General features: G+C 43.5%; 1 protein-coding gene across 7 annotated transcripts in view; it reads right to left on the bottom strand.

Moving 5' to 3' along the window:
* The window catches only part of LOC145351748 (teneurin-2-like), a 1559410-nt gene that overhangs the window by 224572 nt on the left and 1313580 nt on the right, over positions 1–21258 (bottom strand). For all 7 annotated transcript variants that reach the window (XM_080201351.1, XM_080201350.1, XM_080201352.1 and 4 more), the window contains one exon: positions 12163–12397. In XM_080201351.1, the coding sequence (XP_080057477.1) occupies positions 12163–12397 (235 nt within the window). The remainder of the gene's footprint in view (positions 1–12162; positions 12398–21258) is intronic.

Genomic DNA, 21258 nt, shown 5'->3' with positions numbered 1-21258 from the left:
TTCCTTAGCTGACTGTTCATTTTCAGAGGAAATGTTTTCAAAGTGGAACACAATGTGTGTTCGTATTTGAATTTAAAATAAAAAGCACTTTGCTTTGGTGGGATTTGCATTTCTGCTGATTTTATGAAGCAAAAAAAGTCCATAAAAATTAATACCCAGTGCAAATGAAAGCTAGCAATTGCACTTTCAGCTTCCAACTAAATTAAAGGTCTCCATTCCGAGAATGGTGAAATGTATAGCCTATTCAATTGAAGGTTACGTTATATCCGAATGCAGAAAATTTTATTCATGTGAGAATTATTACAAATAAAACACCTTCCAAATCAAATATTGATTCTCTCCCCAGCTTCTAACCAGTTTACTTATTGAACCCCATTGGCAATCGAACAAAAAAGCTATTTCCTGGAGCCTGGTGTAAATTGTTGAAGAAGCCAATCAACATACAGTCCTCAGCAATATGAAACAATTTTCCTTTGTGGTTATGGGTTCTGTCCTTTGTTCTTATTTAGGTGTTTGTTTAAAAGCTTCTTTTCTCTGGGGCATGGAAGGCTGAGGAGCGATCTTACAGAGGTCTGTAAAATAACGAGGGGCATAGATCAGCTAGATAGTTGATATTTTTCCCAAAGGTAGGGGAGTCTAAAACTAAAGGGCATAGGTTTAAAGTGAGAGGGGAGAGGTACAAAAGGGGCAATTTTTTCACACAGAGGGTGGTGAGTGCCTGGAACAAGCTGCCAGAGGTAGCAGTAGAGACGGTACAATTTTGTCTTTTGAAAAGCATTTAGACAGTTGCATGGGTAAGATAGCTATAGAGGGATTTATGCCAAAAGCGGGCAATTGGGACTAGCTTAGGGATCTAAAAAAAAAGGGTGGCATGGATAAGTTGGGCTGAAGAGCCTGTTTCCATGCTGTACACCTCTATGACTCGATAAGTCTCATTGTTATTGCTTATACAAAAAAAATTCCTAACCTGGAACACAAAATCTTCAGAAATAAGAATTCAAATGCACAATGGTGCCTCACAGCGCCAGGGATCCGGGTTCAATTCGCGGTTTGGGTCACAGTCTGTGTGGAGTTTGCATGTTCTCCCCGTGTCTGCATGGGTTTCCTCTCACAATCGGAAAGACATGCTGGTTAGGTGCATTGGTCATGCTAAATTTTCCCTCAGTGTATCCGAGCAGGTGCTGGAGTATGGCGAGTAGGGGATTTTCACAGTTACTTCATAGCTGTGTTAATGTAAGCCTACTTGTGACACTGATAAATTTTTAAAAACCCTTTAATTACTGCAAAACTCATTAAAAGAAACCGAAGAGGTCAATTTGTCAACTACATTATCTGCATGCTTACAACGAATCTTGGTCTTTGATCGTTTTTTCCTGGGTTGCAGCTGCCAATTACAGAGTGAAGAACAGAGGTCAGCGACTTTACAGTAAACAGTGCCTGCTTCTTTGACTGTGTTGCTGTATCTTAAATATCTCTTAATGGATTGAAAGAGGATTTTTTAAACAAGTTTTTTTTTTCATCATTGGTGCCACAGTGCATCATGGGGGTGTGGTGGAGTGTGGATTGTGGTTGGTGGGGTCTGGTGAGTAGAAATTATCTGTTACCTGGTTTTAGACTGGGCAGAGGGTGTGGGGCACAAAGCGTAGGCCATGAAAATACTTTTCACTAATTATACTGAGGTCATTATTTCAGCAACTCCTGGTACCTTGACATTCAGTTGATGTCGCAGCACACTTAATTTAAATGCAGTGTTTCTGTTTCGCAGCTGCAAGATTCCCTGGTTCCTGCCTGTTTTCCTACAGTTCCTTTACATGCTTGAGATTTATATGCAGCCTTATTAGCTCCTAGGACCAGAGTGTACCTGGCAGTGATGCTGAACTTCACCTTAAGACTCTCATGGTTCTTTAAAGCTGCATAGACACTTTGAATTGCACACACATGCATGTGTGCGTGTGTGTGTGCGTGTATGTGAGTGCATGAGTTTGACTATGTGTTTGAGTGTGTTCGTGTGTGAGGGTGAGTGAATGTGTGAGTGTGTTTGTCTGGTGAAGGTGCGCGTGTGTGAAGTGAGTGTGTATGTATTTATGAGAGTTGTGTGTGTGAGAGTGTGTGTGAATGTGTGACTGTGTGTGCGAGAGTGAGTGTTTGTGTGTGTGTAAGTGTGACTGTCTGTGTGTCTCTATGTGACAGTGAATGTGACTGTTTGTATAAGTATGTGTGTGTGTGTGTGTGTGAGAGAGAGAGTTTGAGCGTGTGAGTGTGTGTGTGTATGTCTGACTTTGAATGTGTGTGTGTGTAAGTTTGAGTGTGTGCGTAAGTTTCAGTGTGTGTGTGTAAGTTTGAGTGTGTGTGAGTTTGCGTGTATATGTGTGTGTGGGGGGAGGGTATGAGTTTGTGTGCGACTTAGAGTATGTGTGTGTAAGTTTGTGTTTGTATGTGTAAGTTTGAGTGTGTGTGTGTAAGTTTGAGTGTTTGTGTGTGAGTTTGAGAGTGTGTGCGTGTGTATGAGATTGTGTGTGAGTTTCAGTATGTGTACGTGTGTGTGTGTGTTTGTGCATGTTACACCTTGACCTGCAAGGACTGGACAAAATCTTGGAAGACCAAACTTTTTCTACTTGGTCTACCCAGAAACCAAAAAGGTAGCTAAAAATATTCAGTTCCATAAGTATCAATAATTCTTACTTTAATAAACAGAACATGATTTACAATTAAATACTCATGTACAGATGTCATTTGTCCACTCCTGTGTTACAAAATCAGAACCACTTGTAGCCATAGTGTAAAGTAAATTGAGGGATACCCGATAACTCCTAACATTTGTGCTCCAGAGGAGCCATGACATTTAATGAATCAGAGCATTTTAAAGGGCAACATTTTCAATACTGGTTTTAAAACGAGAGCTACGAGCACAATCTCAGAAGTATGCTGTTAAAAATGTCAAATATTGGTCTAAAAATCCTTTCTTTCATTCCCATGGATTTAAACTGTTATGTACAAAGCGACATAATCCTGCAGGATATTAAGTTTGCATGTTGCAATCTTGTGGGATTATGGAAATGGACAAAACCATCCGAAGCAATCTCACAGGAGCGGCAAGGTGCATCTAATGGATCCTTTCAAATACATTGCATTACATAACATGCATTAGTGAGGGGGAGTTCGGCTCAACCTAATAAGCTCCCAGCATCATACATCAAATTAACCAGCCCACAGAACTGGGCTGTATGAGTGCTAGGCATAGGTTCTGTCAACTATCTCAGGCCTGACAGACCACACAAGCTTAGAAAACTGGAACATCCAACCTCTATGGCCCCATTGTATCATATAGTAATAACAGGAAAATTGTTTATCGCTCGTTTCCAGTTGCCTTGAGGATGTTTCTCAATGTTCCGCTTTCACATGTGACATGAGAGAATCTTGTGTGGTGCCACAGTGGATTAAACAATTTCACCTGTGTTTGATTTACAGGGGAGGCGGCTGGTTTGCATGGTTGTGTCACATTCCGATAATGGTGGCGAGCCTCTGTCGCTGAGTGATAGAGGACCAGGCACCACACCGCCTGTGGTTGTGGGGTTAGGGTGGGGAGGAGAAGTGGGGGAGAGGTGGGGCAATCCTTGAGGATCCCAGCAACAGGCAGGAAGAGGTCCGTGGAGCTGGGGGATAATTAATTCTTCTTTTGGCCTGAGCAAGGGACCTTTTATAACCAAAATATTTTCCTGGTGGACTTGCAATGGTCCCTTTAAGGGCTGTTGGGTCAGGCATTCACCAAGTGTGAGCCCAGGGAATGATTCAAATTTCTGAATGTGGCATTGGACTTTGATTGACCTTTTGTAAATAAGCTCCCTTTGCTTTCAGGCATCAATCATAACCATTGTTAAACTGTATTTGCCCTTCAAGGCACACAGCCAGATCACTATACTGGTGAGAACTTCACCCTATAAGGGCCACTTTTCCTTTAGTGTGAGTGCCCAAGGATCAAGGACAATAGTGTAGGCCTGTTCCATTAGCTAGAATTTTACTTGAGAGTCTCATCCAGTGTTTACCCACTTACTTTCATTTCAGTTCATACGGATTAATGGCTGCATGAACAACATTCTTTGTCACCAAGATCTTCATTTGAATCCTGACATACCTTCATCTCTGCTATGTGTGGACTGAGGCTCTACTTTTACCTTGTTGGTTAGGAGAGGTTAGATGTTGGAAGCAAGTCCCATAACCGGAAGGCGTGGATTGAGGGCTTTGTGAGTGCCCGATTTCCGAATTTGAAATTTCAAAAAGAAAGGAAGCCTAAATTTGCTGTGATTTAAAAAGTAAAATTTAGAATGGGGAGGAGAATTTTACTCCTTTGTCCATCAGGTCCCACCTCTTTCAATCAGGTGACTATCCCTGCTCGTCCCCAAGAACCAGCTAAGTTCAGTTCAAGCAGACTGAGTGAAGGAAAGGAAAGGAAAGGTTCTCACATGATGGAGTTCACTTCAAACTCCTCTCCACATCACACATCATCATGACTTATAAATATATCACTGTTCCTGCATCATTGCTGGGTCAAAATCCTTAAATTCCCCACCTAACCGCACTCTGGGAGCACTTACACCACACAGGTTCAAGAAGACTTTGGGTTTCCTCTGGGTTCTCTGGTTCTCCCACACTCCAAAGATGTGCGGGTTAGATTGATTGATTGGCCATGCTAAATTGACCATAGTGTAAGGGGGAATAGCAGAGTAAATATGTGGAGTTATGAGAATAGGGCCTGGGTGTGATTGTAGTCGGTGCAGACTTGATGGGCTGAATGGCCTCCTTGTGCACTGTAGGGATTCCATGGTTATGAAGTGATCTATCTTTACCTGCCCATCGCTAAGTGTAATTAGTGATGGTCAGTAAACATGGCCTTGCTGATGATACCCTGTAAATAAACATATTTGCAAAATAGTGACAAACTGCAACTGTGGAAAGCAGGATTTCTGTTCTTGGGCCACGATCCCACAGTCCAAATGAAATACATGTCGGAAATCCTCAAACGTCCAGGGGTAATTGTGGAGGAGGGGGTGACTCACCCAGTTGAGGACGGCCAGCAGAATCCTGAGTCTGAGGTGCCAACAGGAGGCTTTCCAGCAGCTCCACCATCAGGCTGGTTGCTGCTGATATCAGGAGGAAGACACAAGTTGTCTCCATTCCTGGTCACAGCCACAAATGAGAAGAATAGGAGAGTCAGAAGGGAGGACATTGAGGATGAGGGGGAAGGCATTTCCATGGTTGTGGTCAAGTTTTGGATTGAACCATTCCTCATTCAGTGAAGTCTATGGCTCTGATGTGCTTATGATTTGCCAGTTTTCATCTTAAAGATATCCTCTGTTGCTTTTTTAACAATGATATAAAGGCACCAACCACTCATAAGGGATTGGGCAAACACATTGGATGGGATTTTACAGCCTCGCTCAGGCCTAGACTAGAATGAAAGTACAGTGTGCTGTTTTAGGCACCTTATTTAGTTGCTCCTCGTATGAGCTCCTCATATTTAGTTGCTCCTCATACACCCTTCATTCCTGAGATCATTCTTGTGAACCTCCTTTGGACCTTCTCCAAGGCCAGCACATCCTTCCTTAGGTATGAGGCCCGTAGCTGCTCACAGTATTTCAAATGGGGTCTGACCAGAGCCTTATACAGCCTCAGCAGTACATCCCTGCTGTTGTATTCCAGCCCTCTAGAAATGAATGCTAACATTGAATTTGCCTTCCTAACTGCCAATTGAACCTGCGTGTTAACCTGAAGAGAGTCCTTAGAATGGACTTATCTTATATTAAGTTGATCTTTCTCTACACTCTGACTATGACTGTAACACTACATTCTGCACTCTCTCTTTTCCTTCTCTATGTACCGAGGCCAGGAGTCAATGAGATTGTGGGGCAGGAGGAGATTCAATAGATAGGGAGGGGTGAGGCCATGGAGGGATCTGAAAACAAGGATGAGAATTTAAAATGACGGAAATAATACACGGGAAATTCACCTGACTTCATACTAATCAACAGTGGGAAATTCAATGTGAACTAAATATCTGACTCAACAATTCTTGTCCTATTCACATCAGTATCTTCACTTCAAATCAACACTCTCTTAACGAATATAAGCTGGCAATGTAAGCTACATTCTGATTTTGAATACGGGAAGATTTTTAAAACATTTCTCCTTTGTTTTAAAAAAGGACCCAGTTAGACTTTGGCCGTGAAAGTAATCTGCGTCTGACAGATACCAGGAAGTGGGATGACACCGTATTAGTGAAGCTTGACCCAGCTGTAAGTGGTGGGGGTCACGTTCTCAGGTACCATCTTTGAGTTATGATGCCAGTAATTGATCTGTGCTCAAAAAAAAACAATCGTCTCTTCAGAGCAAAAAAAAATGAATTAACTTGAAAAACGGGTGTTTCCTCAGATTTGGTCCTTCGACTGAAATCAGTCTCAATTTTGTGGGAGAAAATCGATTTGATAGGATGGCAATACAAAAATGAAACATTTGCCAAGCAGCTTAAAATATTCAATTTTTAAAAATGCAGGAATGATCAAATCTAACTTCAAAGGTGTGCCAAGAATATCTTTAAGCTGCCAACAGATGCATATGAGTATTAAATTTAGGGAGAGGAAAAACAACAAAAAGGCTTTTTGGATACAGCTGACTCCTAATAAATACATAACCCATTTGCCAAGAAATGTTATGCTCAGATCAGGATGTATTTTTCGTAAACTGCAGATTAAAAACTGCCAATTTTCAAATAATTGCCCCACACTCTCTTTGATCATTAATTCAGCAATTCAGAATCTAAACAAAAACAGCAACGCGAATCTGCAATTCATAGTGATTAAGAAGCTTTCCTGGCTCGGGATTAAAGCGACCGGTTAATTATCGTTGGGCTATCAACGAGGTAACTGGTGAACGTGAGTGAGGCTCTTCAGCTGCATGCTCTCTGGAAAAGGAAAGAGTGGGAAAGTGGCAGGGGAGTGGTTGGAGCTCTGTAAAATGGGGCTAAATGGGAAGGGGTTTGGTGCGCTGAAAAATCTGTGCAAATAGGACTCAACAGGAAAGTTCTGGCCCATTGTAAGCCTGTCAAATGGGATTGACCGGCCTAGTGGAACTCATTGCGTACATCAGAAATAATTTTATCTGGATTTGACACTGAGGTGGTAATATCTGTCCTTGCATATGTGCTTTCTGACTGTAGTGCAGCCTTTTTACAGGTTTCAAGCTATACATGAATTGTATATCACCATCTTTTCAATGTTGAACAAGAAAAACATGTTACTATCAGGCAACTAGATTTAAACACATTGGAAGCTGAGTGGTTGCTCAATTTAACTGCTTAGAAGCTTCTGCTCTGACTCAATATCTTTAGGGGTGAGCTTTTGAAGCAGAAGGTCAAATGGAATTGGGCCTGTTTGAATTCACTTAATTCAAGATCTATTCAAATTCTACTTGACATTCCTGCCTGAACTAGATAAGAGTAGCAGTAGGATTGCACAAAGAGAACGAGTGCTGTGAAAGCAGAGTGCTTCTTTGGGATGGTGTGATTATAAGCCTAACAAACTACTTTTTAAAGTTTTTTTTCCTATTTGTAAGGGTTTTTGTATTCCTTCATTTTCTCTGCTGCGATCGAGCTGGCCAGAAAATGGGGAGTCTGACAGATCGGGACCACCACGCGTGCGCAGAGTTCCGGATCTATCGGACTCCGGCGCCAATAAGCCCCGCCCCTCCCTTGGTTTTTAATCAGATTCACGATTGGGACCTGTGCAGTGCACAGAGTGGGGAGGTTCAGGTCTGAAGTTGCACTGAGGAAACAGTTGTGATCTAGACCAGTTTTCCCACCAGTTCAGCAATTTTGGGAGAATCGCCCCTCTGTGAGTTCAATTACAAAGATGGTATCATCATTTGTGAAGCAAGAGTGGTCATCCCATATCAGGAACAGAGCTATTACCTGGAGAATGGCATAGTATCGTTCTGGGCGTTGAAGATGAAAATGCTGCTGAGAAGCTATATCAGGTGGTTCTTCATCGATTAATATAAAAAAGGTCATCAAACAATGTGACAAGTGCTAGTTCCAGCCTCAGCTCCCCTGGGGCAGTACAGTGGCCCAGTGGTTAGCACTGCTTACTCACAGTGCCAGGAACTCTGGTTCGATTCCTGGGTTGGGTCACTGTCTGTGTGGATCCTGCACGTTCTCTCAGTATCTGCGTGGGTTTCCTCCCACAGGCCAAAAGACGTGCTGGTTAAGTGCATTGGCCATGCTAAATTCTCCCTCAGTGTACCTGAACGGATGCCAGAGTGTGGTGACAAGGGGATTTTTCACAGTAACTTAATTGCATTGTTAACATAAACCTACTTGTGACACTATTAATTAATCTTAAACTCTGCATCTATGCAAATGGCTATGATTCAGAGTTCACGAGCATTACGTTGGCCTAATTATGGGCACAATGTTCTTTTTGTTTGTGGACGTCCTTTTGCAATGGATGGAGGTACTCCAAATGAGACTCACAACTTCACATGTCACGTTCAAGAAAATTCACCTATCTATTGCCACTAACGGTACCCCAAATCAATTGTCTCAGGTGATGGAACCGTCTCATCCCACCTTCTCTCTAAGGAGAATAGGAAGAATGGTAGCCCATGCAGAGCCACTGTGGGTGGTGACCATCAGTGGGACTACAGGCAGTCCCGTCATGCTGAGGATCCCAGTTCTGGGATTGCTGGTAAAAGAATAGATGGTTGGGTTAGTTTCAAGAAGCCTGAGTTAACGGAGGGGATGACCTTGTGGAGTACTTGCAATGGACCCAGGGTATCTGCAAAGCAGTCCCCTGACTTGACTGACACTAGCCTAGCTAAAACTGCCAGGCTTCCCAACTAGCGGAAGTCTTCCTCCCTCCTGACCCATCCTGCTGTGGATATAACACCAACGGGATGAGACCCTTAAGTGAATTCATTGGCCATTTAATAGACTTAATAAGCCCAAGTGTGGGTGGACTGCCCTACAGCTCGCATGTCCCCTAGATTTAACGTGACCCCCACATCCAAACCCGCAAGTGATGGAGCATGTAATTCAGCCCAACGCAAATATTTTAAAAGCATCATTAAAAAGAGTTGACATTTTCAATGCTACCCTAATTGTCTGCAAGTCAACTTGAGTCGGCATTATCCACCTTATAATAAAAGCCATAGGGAGTGAAACCATTGTGAGCCTTTAACATCTGAAGTCGGGCTGGAATTCTCCAGCTGTTCACATCAGCGGGATTTTCTGGTCCTGCTGACAGTGCAGCCCCACGCACAGGTCTCTCAATGGTGTGGGATGCCTTCAATGGGAAATCCCATTGACAGCAGCAGGATCAGAGAATCCCGTCACTAGCGAACAACACACTGCCTTCCACCTCCAAGAAACACGTGACTGGAAGGCCAGAGAATCTTGTCCCTTGTTTCTTTTCACCTACTTTATTTCCCTGCTGTATCTTCAAGCCATCCCTTGATAGAAACATGCCCCATTTCCAGAGCTCTGGCAGTGGCATTTGCCCAGACATGCTTAAATAGAAGCATTCAAAGATTCGTCCTATAAATTCTCCTGCCATTTATTCCAGGATTCCAAAGAAATTTCTTTACCCAAAAGTTAGTAAAAATGTAGATTGTGCTGCCATAAAGAGCAGTTGAGGTGAATGGGATGGCTGTAATTCAGGAAAATCTTGATAAGCACATACAAAGGATCAGAAATATTTGCCAATAGGGGGCATGAAGTGAGGTGGCAGGAGGTTCATGTGGAACCTATATACTGGTATGGACCAGCTGAGCCAAATGACCTGCTTCTGTGCTGTAGACAAGATGTAACTCAGTTTAACGTTTATTCTCAGCAAGTCTGACAGCACCTGTGGAGAAAGAATAGAGTAAGATGTCTCACAATATCAGGTTAAAGTCCAACAGGTTTATCTGGTAGCACGAGCTTTGGTAGCAAAAGCAAAACCTGTTGGACTTTAACCTGGTGTTGTGAGACTTCTTACTGTGTTTACCCCAGTCCAACGTCGGCATCTGCACATCGAGAAGTAGAGCTAACATTTCAAGTCTGGATGACCCTTCAGAGCTGATGAAAGGTCATCGAGAGTCGAAACGATGGCTCTATTCTCTTTTCCCAGATGCTGTCAGACCTGCTAAGTTTTTCCAGCGGTTTCTCTTTTTGTTTCTGATTCCAGCATCCGCATTAATTTGCTTTTATCTTAGCATTTATTCTGTATCTCTCTTCAGGGCCTTTGCTTTCTCTTATCCTTTTCCTCAATCAGGATGACTGAAACTGAGATCAGAAATGCATTGCGTGGCCTGCTCTGTCCCCTTGTGTGGCTGACAATAAGGCACTTTCCTCCCTTTCCCTTGGCGTAATGCACATGTGCACCACGAGTCAAAATGGCCTGCCTTTTGCTCTTAGAAAATAAAATGAGTTTCAAATGTGCTTTATAGACCAGAAAAAGTTAAAAGAAAGTCTGGAAGCAAACTGACCTATTTTAAGGGATGAAAATAAGTCACTGCTTGAAAGCTGACTTTTGCCCACAGACAGGGCCAGTAGCACCAGAATACCTCAATTTATAAGATGTATTTTAAATGTGGCAGTGCGTGATTTATCATTTCAATAGGTTATTGCTGCACAGTCTCTCTAGAGCCTTATCTGAGGAATTCCTTTGCTTCCAAGTGGCCTTTAACACAGCAAAGCCATCCTAACAAGCACTAAGCAGCTCCCGTTGCCTGAAATGAGAATGCCGCTAGTACTTACCGGTAATGTTGTGTCACGCAGGGCTCAAATGCAAACTTATTTTTCTCCCCAGCAATAAAATGTACTCGCTTTTCTTGCAAGCGACCATGGGCCATCCTCAATGACTTCTCTCTCCCAAATGTGAGCTGGGATGAGAATCCAGCTGAGTAAAAGCACAAATCGGTGGGGCCTACACATCTGTGAAAACTGCACTGTTCAATTCCCTGCACCATCGCAGTGCAGAAATCGATCATTGTGGTGCAAGGGGACAAACACATTGCTCCTGCTCACAAAATCTATCTGGCCTCGTTGAATCCTCACCGATTAGTTTTTGAATAGCACAGACTTATCATCATAAGGTATTTTGGAATTGCGTTTGGGAGGCTGTTAGCAGAATTCAGAAGAATAAAAAAGCAATGATTTCTAAATCATTGTCTTGTGTGTTTCCTAATTCAATAATCCAGCATTAAAATATTGAGAAGCTGTATTAAGGAGATTAATTTTCCAAAACGTGCTGCTGTATTTCTTAGTCTCTAAAATGAGTCAGAAGGGCCCGCAGAACAATCAGGTACTGACTGCTTGCCTGTCGGTCATTTGAATTGGTTATTGTTGGGATATTCAGGCTCAAGTTGGGTGCAGCACAAAACATAAGACCACTATTAAATTGGTTTGATTTTCTTGATTCACTTTGATTTTATTATTGTCACACGTATAGGGATACGGTGCAAAGTATTGTTTCTTGCGCACTATACAGACAAAACAAAGGGAAAGACACAGGTGATCTGGTACTTATAAGGATGGACCTGGGCACTAGTATAAAAGCACCTCTTGTTACAGACAAACTCCCCTGCTTGGCATTCCATTGTTGACTCACAAAAGAGCAGAGTGCTGATGGGAAGACTAATGAACAGCACTCTACACATGGGCTTGAGCAGAGCTGGATGGGTTCTGCCTCCTGAAGTGCTTGATGATGTGCTGAACCAGGAAATATGTCACCAGGAAAGCAGAGCTGAAGATTAACTGTTCTCCTCTGTGCGAGTCAGGCGAGTATTAGATTAACCGCAAACAATGGGTTATCCTGAACAATTTGGCACTCTTGATAGGATGCCTTTGGGTGAACATTATCAGCAGCATGGATTGACTGCATTCAATGCACTAACTATGAAACATGCACTGGTCCAGCATAAAAATTAAACTGAGAACAAACAGCAAAAGGAAGCTCATTCCCACATCACAAATTTATGATCTGAGTCAGGAGGCAGCCAGAGTGGTATTGCAAGAGATTCCACTGTGTTTTGGTTAAATGGCTTGGATAATAAATTGAGAAGTTATCAGGTGCAATAAAATCTGACAGGTCAAACAAATGTAAGATAAGAATAAATTGTCTTTTACAATACCTCGTCTCTAGTGGCACGTTGCTGTTCAGAACCCAGCTGTCCTGCAGCTGAACAGACTCCGGCGTGGTAGGCAGCTCATTGGGTGCAGCAGAAGGGGCGTGAATCTGGTTCCTTCTGTTTGTCAAAGAGTTTCTGTTGAGGGAGTTGGCAGACGAGTGGTGGTGCGAGAGCGTATGGTTGTGGGGTGGTGGAAGAGGAGGCCGGAGAGTAGACTGGCTGTGATGATTTGGAGGGCCTGCGGAGAAGGGGAGAGTTCAATTATTAACAAGCTGTTACACACTCAGTTCCTTCACAAAGATGAGTTGGCAAGATGAGGGCAAGTTTTAGAAATCTGTTGACATTCAGTCTGATGAGGGTGAGATGCCATCTGATTATCACACGTTCCACCCATCTTTCCATTCAAGGTTTACAATATATATGTACACTGGAATTCTACTCATCTGCAATTCAAACAAGCCTTCACAGCATTACAGCACCAGATAGGTGATCACAACCCTGCTGCATTCATCCATTTTTGGTATTCACATCTTAAAGATTGCTGATCATCTCTGCTACGTTGTTTCTTTTTCCCACTGCTAAGCATTTATCTTTTCATCTATGTCACAAATAACAGTCTATTTAGGGGTTTGTTTCAAGGCAGCTCCACATTTTGGGGTTTCGGATGACATTGATAAACTGCTTGGGCTTTACACCTGTGTGTTTGCGCCATCGTCAGGATCCCTTCATGTGTTTCTAACTTGCAACAAACTCCTTGCGCCCTTTCATCCTCTGAGTATATGCTTACCACCAATGGATATTTGCAGGAGCTCTTGTTGAAATTTCTATAGCAGTTAATTTTGGAAATCGAAAGGGTGCTCAAATTCAATTGTGTACAGAGTACAGTAACAATTGGGTTAATGAGGAGACCTGCTTGTCCTTTACAAGCTGAGGTGGACGCCAGGGTAATAAGTAGATTCTGAAGAAATTGCAACAAAGAGACAGCAGTGAACCTTTTGAATAGTTTTAATTACACAGTATACTGCCCTGCTCACTCTAAATGCTACTGGTACACCAGAATATGTAACATCTATTTTTTCCAGGTGGCATTGTCCCTGAAAAACAAATTATTTATTTATCTCTGACAATTTGTTGCCACAAACCTATTGAATATGGAGTACATATAAGTATTAATATTAGAGTTCAAATCTGCTCACCTGAATTGTGAAATGTTATACAGGACAATATTTGTATATTAGTGGGCCTGTCTCTCAGTATTTGAGGTGGCATCATTTCTTATCCCCCCTGAGTGTGTAATATACACAAATGTGAACTTTATAGTAAGGTCAATGGACTAACTGTTATGCTTACTATTTGAATTGATTCACAGAGGGATTGGTTTATAGCTTTTTCTTCAAATAACCCAAACTCTTACTTCGACAGGACAATCTTGTTGTAAGCAAACATTGCAAGAACCATTTGGAAGTGTCAAAATGCACTGCTAGGTTCTAGTATACTTCTGCCATCTGAAAATGCAGCGATAGTTTTCATGTAATAACTGCAGGACCCAGATTGCAGCGACTTGTCGTTGTCAACTCGGTACGAGACGTGCTTATAATAAATAGCGGAAGCACAATAAAACACAATGAAAATTTCCATAGGCCTTACAATGACTCTTCCATGCGCCACTGAGTTTTTGCTACCCATGACATTTTTCAAATTGAAGGGGATTTTTTTTTTTAAAAAGCTGAAGCAGCTCCAAGAGGGTGGGATAATTTCAGCCCACTTGGCTCGTGTTTCTGTCAACATGGCCATAATTTCTAGCAGGTGCCAACATGCCACTCACTGCGAATAGGATGAGTTTTGCCAGACTGGCATACTGGCAAGGCAATGTTGAGGAAATAAGCTTAGCCTCAAAGCTGCGATTAACCTGCGATTGGAAGAAGGTAGCTGTGGGGTAAATGCTGACAGATATTCCCTGCACCTCAGATTCCCTGCACTACTGTTCACCTCTTTCTGAAAGGGATTCACAGAATGTGAACAGGAAAATATGTAATGTCAAAAAGGCAATCTAGTCAAATCATAGCATCCTAAGTGCAGAAAGAGTCCCATCAGATCTCCACCAATACAATCCCACCCAGGCCCTATCCCAATAATCCCATGCATTTACCCTAGCTAATCTTCCCTGACACCAAGGGGCAATTTTAACACGGCCAATCCACCTAACCCGCACATTTTTGAACTGTGGGAGGAAACCGGAGCACCTGGAGGAAGCCCACGCAGACATGAGGAGAATGTGTAAATTCCACATTCCAAGCTGGGAATCGAACCTGCGTCGCTGGCTCTGTGAGGCAGCAGTGCTAAACACTGTGCCACCGTGCCACCCCAATCGTTATTAAAAATCTTGATAGTTCACGATTTATGTCCCATAATCACTTCCAGTGGGGTGTTAATTATTGCGATTGGGACAGAGATGCAGCTGGTAGTTTCTAAGCTTTACAAAGTTCTCAGCATCTTGTTGTCCAGCTGTGAAACACGCATAATTTACAGCTATCAAGAAACAAGGAGCAACAATTTTCATGTTTGCCGTTTGTGGCACAATATGAGTACACCCTGGCATGACAAATTCACGAATGTGGCAGTCTTTTCAAACGCAAAGCTCCCATGTATGTTAGCAGTTATCAAATAGAGGTGGTTGCACACCTAAGAACTTCCTATATACTGAGGTGGTTGGAGTCAGATGACCGTAGGACATGCGAAGCTCTGCTTTGAGGATTAGCTTGCCGGCCCTGGACTTTGACTATTGCCTCTGGCAGGCGCTGGCTGACAAGGAGGAGAACGGCAGCACCACCTATGGGCTATCACGTACCACCACAAGGACCGGTGACTCCAGCAGCTTGGTAATAGATGCCAATGCCAAAAATCACAACCCACACCCACACCTGGCAGCTTCATGAGTGGCATTTGTAGCAGAATCTGTCTCTCAAGACATCAGCCGAGGTGCACGAAGTCCAGATGGGTTTGTTTGCGGCACCCTGTCACCTTTCGCAGATGGAAGGGTGCTGGCATCTCACAATCAGCATCCCAACTCTGGACATGTTCTCATGGCTGGAAGGTGATAGGTCAATTCTTTGTAGGCTTTGATGACTTGACTCCGAGCCAGGCATAAGCACAGGAAACAATAATAAAATAATACACTGCATTCTTCAAGTGGCACTTTTTTTTACTTTAAAAGAAGAAAGATTGAGTTGATAAACCTTCACACGATATTGCAAGAACGCAGGTTGGGATGCACAATAACACAAAAGAGTGTACTCAGCATGCAACATCAAATGACTTGGAAAGCAATCTTAGCTTCTTTTCTGCTCTTTCTGATGGCTCCATCTTGCTTAAATGCAGTACTCAAAGTGGTCAACAGTAGATAATTCAAAAAATACACTGAAAATATCTTATTTGCTGTGAAGCCCTTCAACCTCCATTTCCATAAAACAAATTTTTATTTAAAAGGCTTTTTTTCCAGTTTAATGAACTTGAATTGCTTTTGCATTGCACTCTAAGCATCTCAGGCACCTAGGGTAAACAAATTCTTTAAAACCCCACATATTGAACTATTCGGTTGTTTTAAGCTCATGGCTAAGTGATCGGTAAATGATTGTTATTTGGCAATTAAGCTGCTTCTCAAAAAAAGTACACAGGCTATGGTGGCTACGTCACAAGAGTTTTATTACAGTCAAATTTCTCTGGACTTCCAGGGAATAAATTGCATTCATTTGGAACATACAGGATGCTGCGCAAGCACTGCATTACTTTTTAAAATATTCCTTCATGGGATGTGGGTGTCATTGGCTGGGCCAGCATTTATTGCCCATCCCTAATTGACCTGAAGAAGGTGAAGAAGTGAGCTGCCTTCCTGAACCTTCCACACACCTCATGAAGGGACACCGTTTCCGAAAGCTTGTGGGATTACTGTCAAATAAACTGGTTGGACTTTAACCTGGTGTTGTGAGACTTCTTACTGTTCTTGAACTGTGAAGTCCATGTGGCGTAGGTACACCCACAGTGTTGTTGGGGAGGGTGTTCCAGAACTTTGACACAGTGACAGTGAAGGAACGGTGATATATTTCCTAGTCAATAAGTGACTTAGAGCTGAACATGCAGGTGGTTGTGTTACCATGGATCAGCTGCCCTTGCCCTTCTAGCTGGTACAGTTCATGAGTTTGGAACTTATCTATGGTGCCTTGGTGAGTTGTAGCACATCTTGTAGATGGTAGCCACTGTTGCCACTGTTCACGGGCGGAGGAGGAATAAATATTTAAGATGGTGGATGGGATGCCAATCAACCAGGCAGCTTTGTTCTGGATGGTGTTGAGAATCTTGAATGCTGTTGGACTGCACGCATCAGGCAAGTGGACAATATGCCATCACATAAGAACATAAGAACATAAGAAATAGGAGCAGGAGTAGGTCAACTAGCCCTTCGAGCCTACCCCGCCATTCAATAAGATCATGGCTGATCTGTCGTGGCTCAGTTCCACATTCCCGCCCTCTCCCCATAACCCTTAACCCCTCTCTCATCAAAAACCCATCAACCCGCGTCTTAAAAATATTTAGCGAGGTAGCCTCCACCACTTCAACGGGCAGAGAATTCCAGAGATTCACCACTCTTTGAGTGAAGAAGTTCCTCCTCAACTCCGTTCTAAACCGCCCCCCCTTTATCTTGAGGCTATGCCCCCTAGTCCTACTGTCCTTTCTGAGTGGGAAGAGTCTCTTCACCTCTATCCTATCCATCCCATTCATCATCTTATACGTCTCAATGAGATCTCCCCTCATTCTTCTAAACTCTAACGAGTACAAGCCTAATCTATTCAGCCTCTCCTCATAGCTCAGCCCCCTCAACTCCGGAATCAGCCTAGTAAACCTCCTCTGCACTCCCTCCAAGGCTAAAATATCCTTGCGCAAATACGGCGCCCAAAACTGCACACAGTACTCCAGCTGCGGCCTCACCAACGCCCTATACAGCCGCAGCAAGACCTCCCTACTTTTATATTCAATCCCCTTCGTGATGAAAGAATCCCCCTCGCGATGACACTGCTGACTTCTATCTTGTAGATGGTGGGCATGCTTTGGGTGACAAGAGGTGAGTTACTCTCTGCAGAATTCCCAGGCTCTGACCCACTCTCGCAACCACAGTATTTATATGGTCCTGTCGAGGTTCTGCTTAATGGTTACCCCTAGGATGTTGATGGTGGGGGTTCAATGATGGTAATACCACTTAATGCCATGGGGAGATGGTTAGATTCTCTCTTGTTGAAGATGGTCATTATCTGACGCTTGTATGCCATGATTGTTACTTGTCACTTATCAGCCTACGCCTGAATATTGTCCAGGTGATGCTACAGATGGACATGGATTGAATCAGCATCTGAGGAAGCATAAGTTGTGCTGAATAATCAATCATCTGCCAACATTCCCACTTCTGATGTTATGATTAAAGGAAGTCATTGATGAAGCAACTGATGGGTGGGCCAAGAACACTGCCCTGAGAAACTCCTGCAGTGATGTCCTATAATGATATATTTGATAGGTTGATTTATTTTGATGAGGGTTAAATGTTCGACAAATTGCTGTGAAGGCTTAGAATTGGGGTTTGAACCTACAAATTTAGAGAATAATGGCTGGATTTTTGGTAACCAGGTGGATGGCTCGCGTGGGAAATTTCAGTTTAGAGGACTCAGTCATATACCATTTTCACTCCACATGGGAGGACAAGCGCCAAGGCAGGACGGTTGGAAGGATTGACTCAGATCTCAAGGACTTGATCCCAGTTGTACTGAATGGAGCTGGGCCCTCCAGCCCTCACAACACCTCATCCATTCTACCTGGCTCCCATACCCTCCATGATAGGTCAATGCCAACTCAACATCCTCACACCCTTGTACCAAATCATGTCCCCCAACCACTCCACTTGACCTTCCATACCCACTATGCCATCTCACGTTGTCTCCCCAATCACTCATGGCTCCTCATACTCTCCATATCAACTCAATGTCTGGAATTTTCCGGCTGTTCACACCCGTGGGATCTTCTGGTCCGGCCGACGACACGCCCCTGCCGTGGATTTCCCAGTGCGAGCAGAATGCCACGAGGGAGCCAGGAAATCACCTTCATCCCACTCCCCATGAAACAATAAGAAATGACAAGGCCTTATGGTTGATGGGAGAAATGAAAAGGTTGGTGCTATCCAGAGACAAATGTACTTGATGGTGGAATGCAAATTATGCAGCATATTTAAACATGAGAACAGCTGTTCCTGAAGTATTTATGTACTACAGAGCTGAAGTCACTGACATTCACACTGTCCCCACACTGCAGAAAATTGCATAATATCATGGCACTCTATATCACATCAGAGCTTCAAGATCCACCAATATTGCAGCAGTTTTTGAGTATTTTTAAACTATTCTTTCAGTTTATACCCACGGGGCCCTCGTAGGATACAATATTTATCTAGAGGACAGATCCGCCATCATAATGCACGAGTCACTGCGGTTTTCTGTAGAACCCATTCACTGGATAATATTGTGTTTGACAGTGCCACCGCGGTTGTGCCCATCCATCGAGAAAAATCACGGCTGGTTCTGAGAAAATTCTGTTTAGCCAGATGACTTGGTTGCGAGTGGATTCAATTAACTGACCAGGAATCAGTGTAAAATCTTGGTGAACCCTCTCCATTCTGCGTACTTTTATGTACTGACGATTGCAGTCGGCTATTTGGGAAATGACGTGAATGAGTGGTTTAATGCATTTATTCATTTTAGTTTGCGGCATTGTTTAATTGTACAAATAATATAATTTTTAGAAATGATAATAACTTGAGAATTTATTGAGCCTGACAGTGTTTAGATGGTCATTAACTCAGGACACTTTGGGGATTGTACTTTTTCGATTGCCACTGTCTTTGAACCAGTAGCCCCTCCAAGCAAGTTCCCTGAGGAAATTATCAGCACTCACTAATTGCTTTTTGTTGCTTTAATTTTTATGAGGTAATTGTTTTGTGCTCATCATAGTGATAGAAGGAGTTAAATTGTTCAATTTAAAATTCTCATCCTCGTGATTAAATCACTTCATGGCCTCATCGCTCCCTATCTCAATCCTGTCCCAAACATTTTCTCCCCCCACCCCAACCACCACCACCACGTTCCTTTGAATCAGGCCTTCTCTGCAAGCCCCCTGGCCTTTCCTCCCTCATTGCTGCACCTTCAGCCACCTACAGGGGGCAGATTTTATCGTCTTGCCTGACACGAGATTCAGAGGGGCGAAGGATGGCCACGGGAAGATCCATTGACCTTGGGTGGGATTGTATGATTTTAGGACGAGCGCAGCCGTAAAATCATAGAATCTGCAGTGCAGGAGGCCATTTGGCCCATCGAACCTGCCCCAACAGCAATCTCACCCAGGTCCTATCCGCGTAACCCCACATATTTACCCTCCTAATCCGCCTGACTATAAAGAGACAATTTATCATGACCAATCAGCCTAAACCACACATCTTTGGATTGCTGGAAGAAACCGGGACACCAGGAAGACATGGGGAGAATGTGCAGACTTCACACAGACACTGACCCTCGGCCTGAGTTGAACCCGGGTCCCTGGCACTGTGAGGCAGCAGTGCTAACCATTGTGCCACCTCTATAGTCTGAATTTCTTTCTCAAACGCCCTCTGCTCCTTCAAGGTCCTCGACAAGGGATGGCACAGTGCAGGAAGATGGAGTTGAAGTAGAATATCAGCCATGATCTTGCTGAATGGCAGAACAGAACCAAGATGAAGGAAAAAGATGGAAGTCGGATTGGGGTGGCCAACAACAGTTGCCATGAGCGCTAGGAGCTGGGAGAAGCACGCTTGCATTTCAGTGACAGTCCCTTGCTGCAGCATCCATTTCTGACAAAAGCAGTCTGAATGTTTACTGCATTGAGGTCCAATTTATCTGAGGAACTTTAAAAGGTGGTCTTAGACTTCTCATTAGCATCTGAAAGGTTCCTCTTTGATTTTGGAGGCACAAATGGATCAGGTAACAGGCAGCAACGGAGGGGTGGATGATCAGGCGTAGAGGCCTGGGTTCGATTCCCGGCTTGGGTCACTGACTGTGTGGAGTCTGCACATTCTCCCCGTGTCTGCGTGGGTTTCCTCCAGGTGCTCCGGTTTCCTCCCACAGTCCGAAAGATGTGCTGGTTAGGTGTATTATCCGTGCTAAATTCTTCCTGTGTACCCGAACAGATGCCAGAGTGTGGCGACTCGGGGATTTTCACAGTAACTTCACTGCAGTGTAAGCCTTCATGTGACACTAATAAATAAACTTTGATAATGAAATTCAGACTTATCATCACGGTGTTCCAAATTTTCAGACGCTGTTTACCTTTCTCCCATTCAAATTCTTCTTTTTCAGCTCTTAGCTCTCCGTCCAGGTGTTGCTGGCGGAGTCTTTTAAAGTCTAGTCCAACCGCTTGGTGGTTTTCCTCAGCGGTATCATAAAAACCTGCAGCAGGTTTCTTTTCAAAGGGTATCTCAACATTATAGTCCACTTCTCTTCATTCTTTTCTGCAGCAGAAGCTTGAAAATTGTCCTGGTGCAGCTCGATGCAATTGGTATTCTTGGCATAAAGATGAACCATTTTAACCCCAACATGTTTTGAAGTGTTTGTAGAAAAACACCTCCTGCTGTACCAACATGCATTTTTCAATTCACCACAAAACACAGGCCAGGATTTTCCATTCCCTTTCTTTCCCGGCAGAGTTGATTGACGGGAACAGAAAATCTCACTACAGGCCCAAATCACGTTTACATTGCTGCGATTGTCCCAGCCATCCAGCCAGTGATGTAACGAGAATCCTGATGTTCAACATTGGGAATACTGCGATGATAAATCAGAATCTCATTATCAAAGTTCATTCAGTGTCACAAGCAGGCTTACACTGCAATGAACTTACTGTGAAATTCCCCACGCTCCGGCACCTGTTTGGGTACACAGGAAGAATTTAGCACGGACAATGCACCTAACCAGCACGTCTTTGAACTATGTTAGGAAACCTGAGCACCCGGAGGAAACCCATGCAGACACAGGG

The sequence above is a fragment of the Carcharhinus amblyrhynchos genome, chromosome 13 (genome assembly GCF_965287045.1).
Source record: "Carcharhinus amblyrhynchos chromosome 13, sCarAmb.v2.hapA, whole genome shotgun sequence".
Taxonomy (NCBI): Eukaryota; Metazoa; Chordata; class Chondrichthyes; order Carcharhiniformes; family Carcharhinidae; genus Carcharhinus; species Carcharhinus amblyrhynchos.
This window is presented reverse-complemented; position numbering and strand designations above follow the sequence as displayed.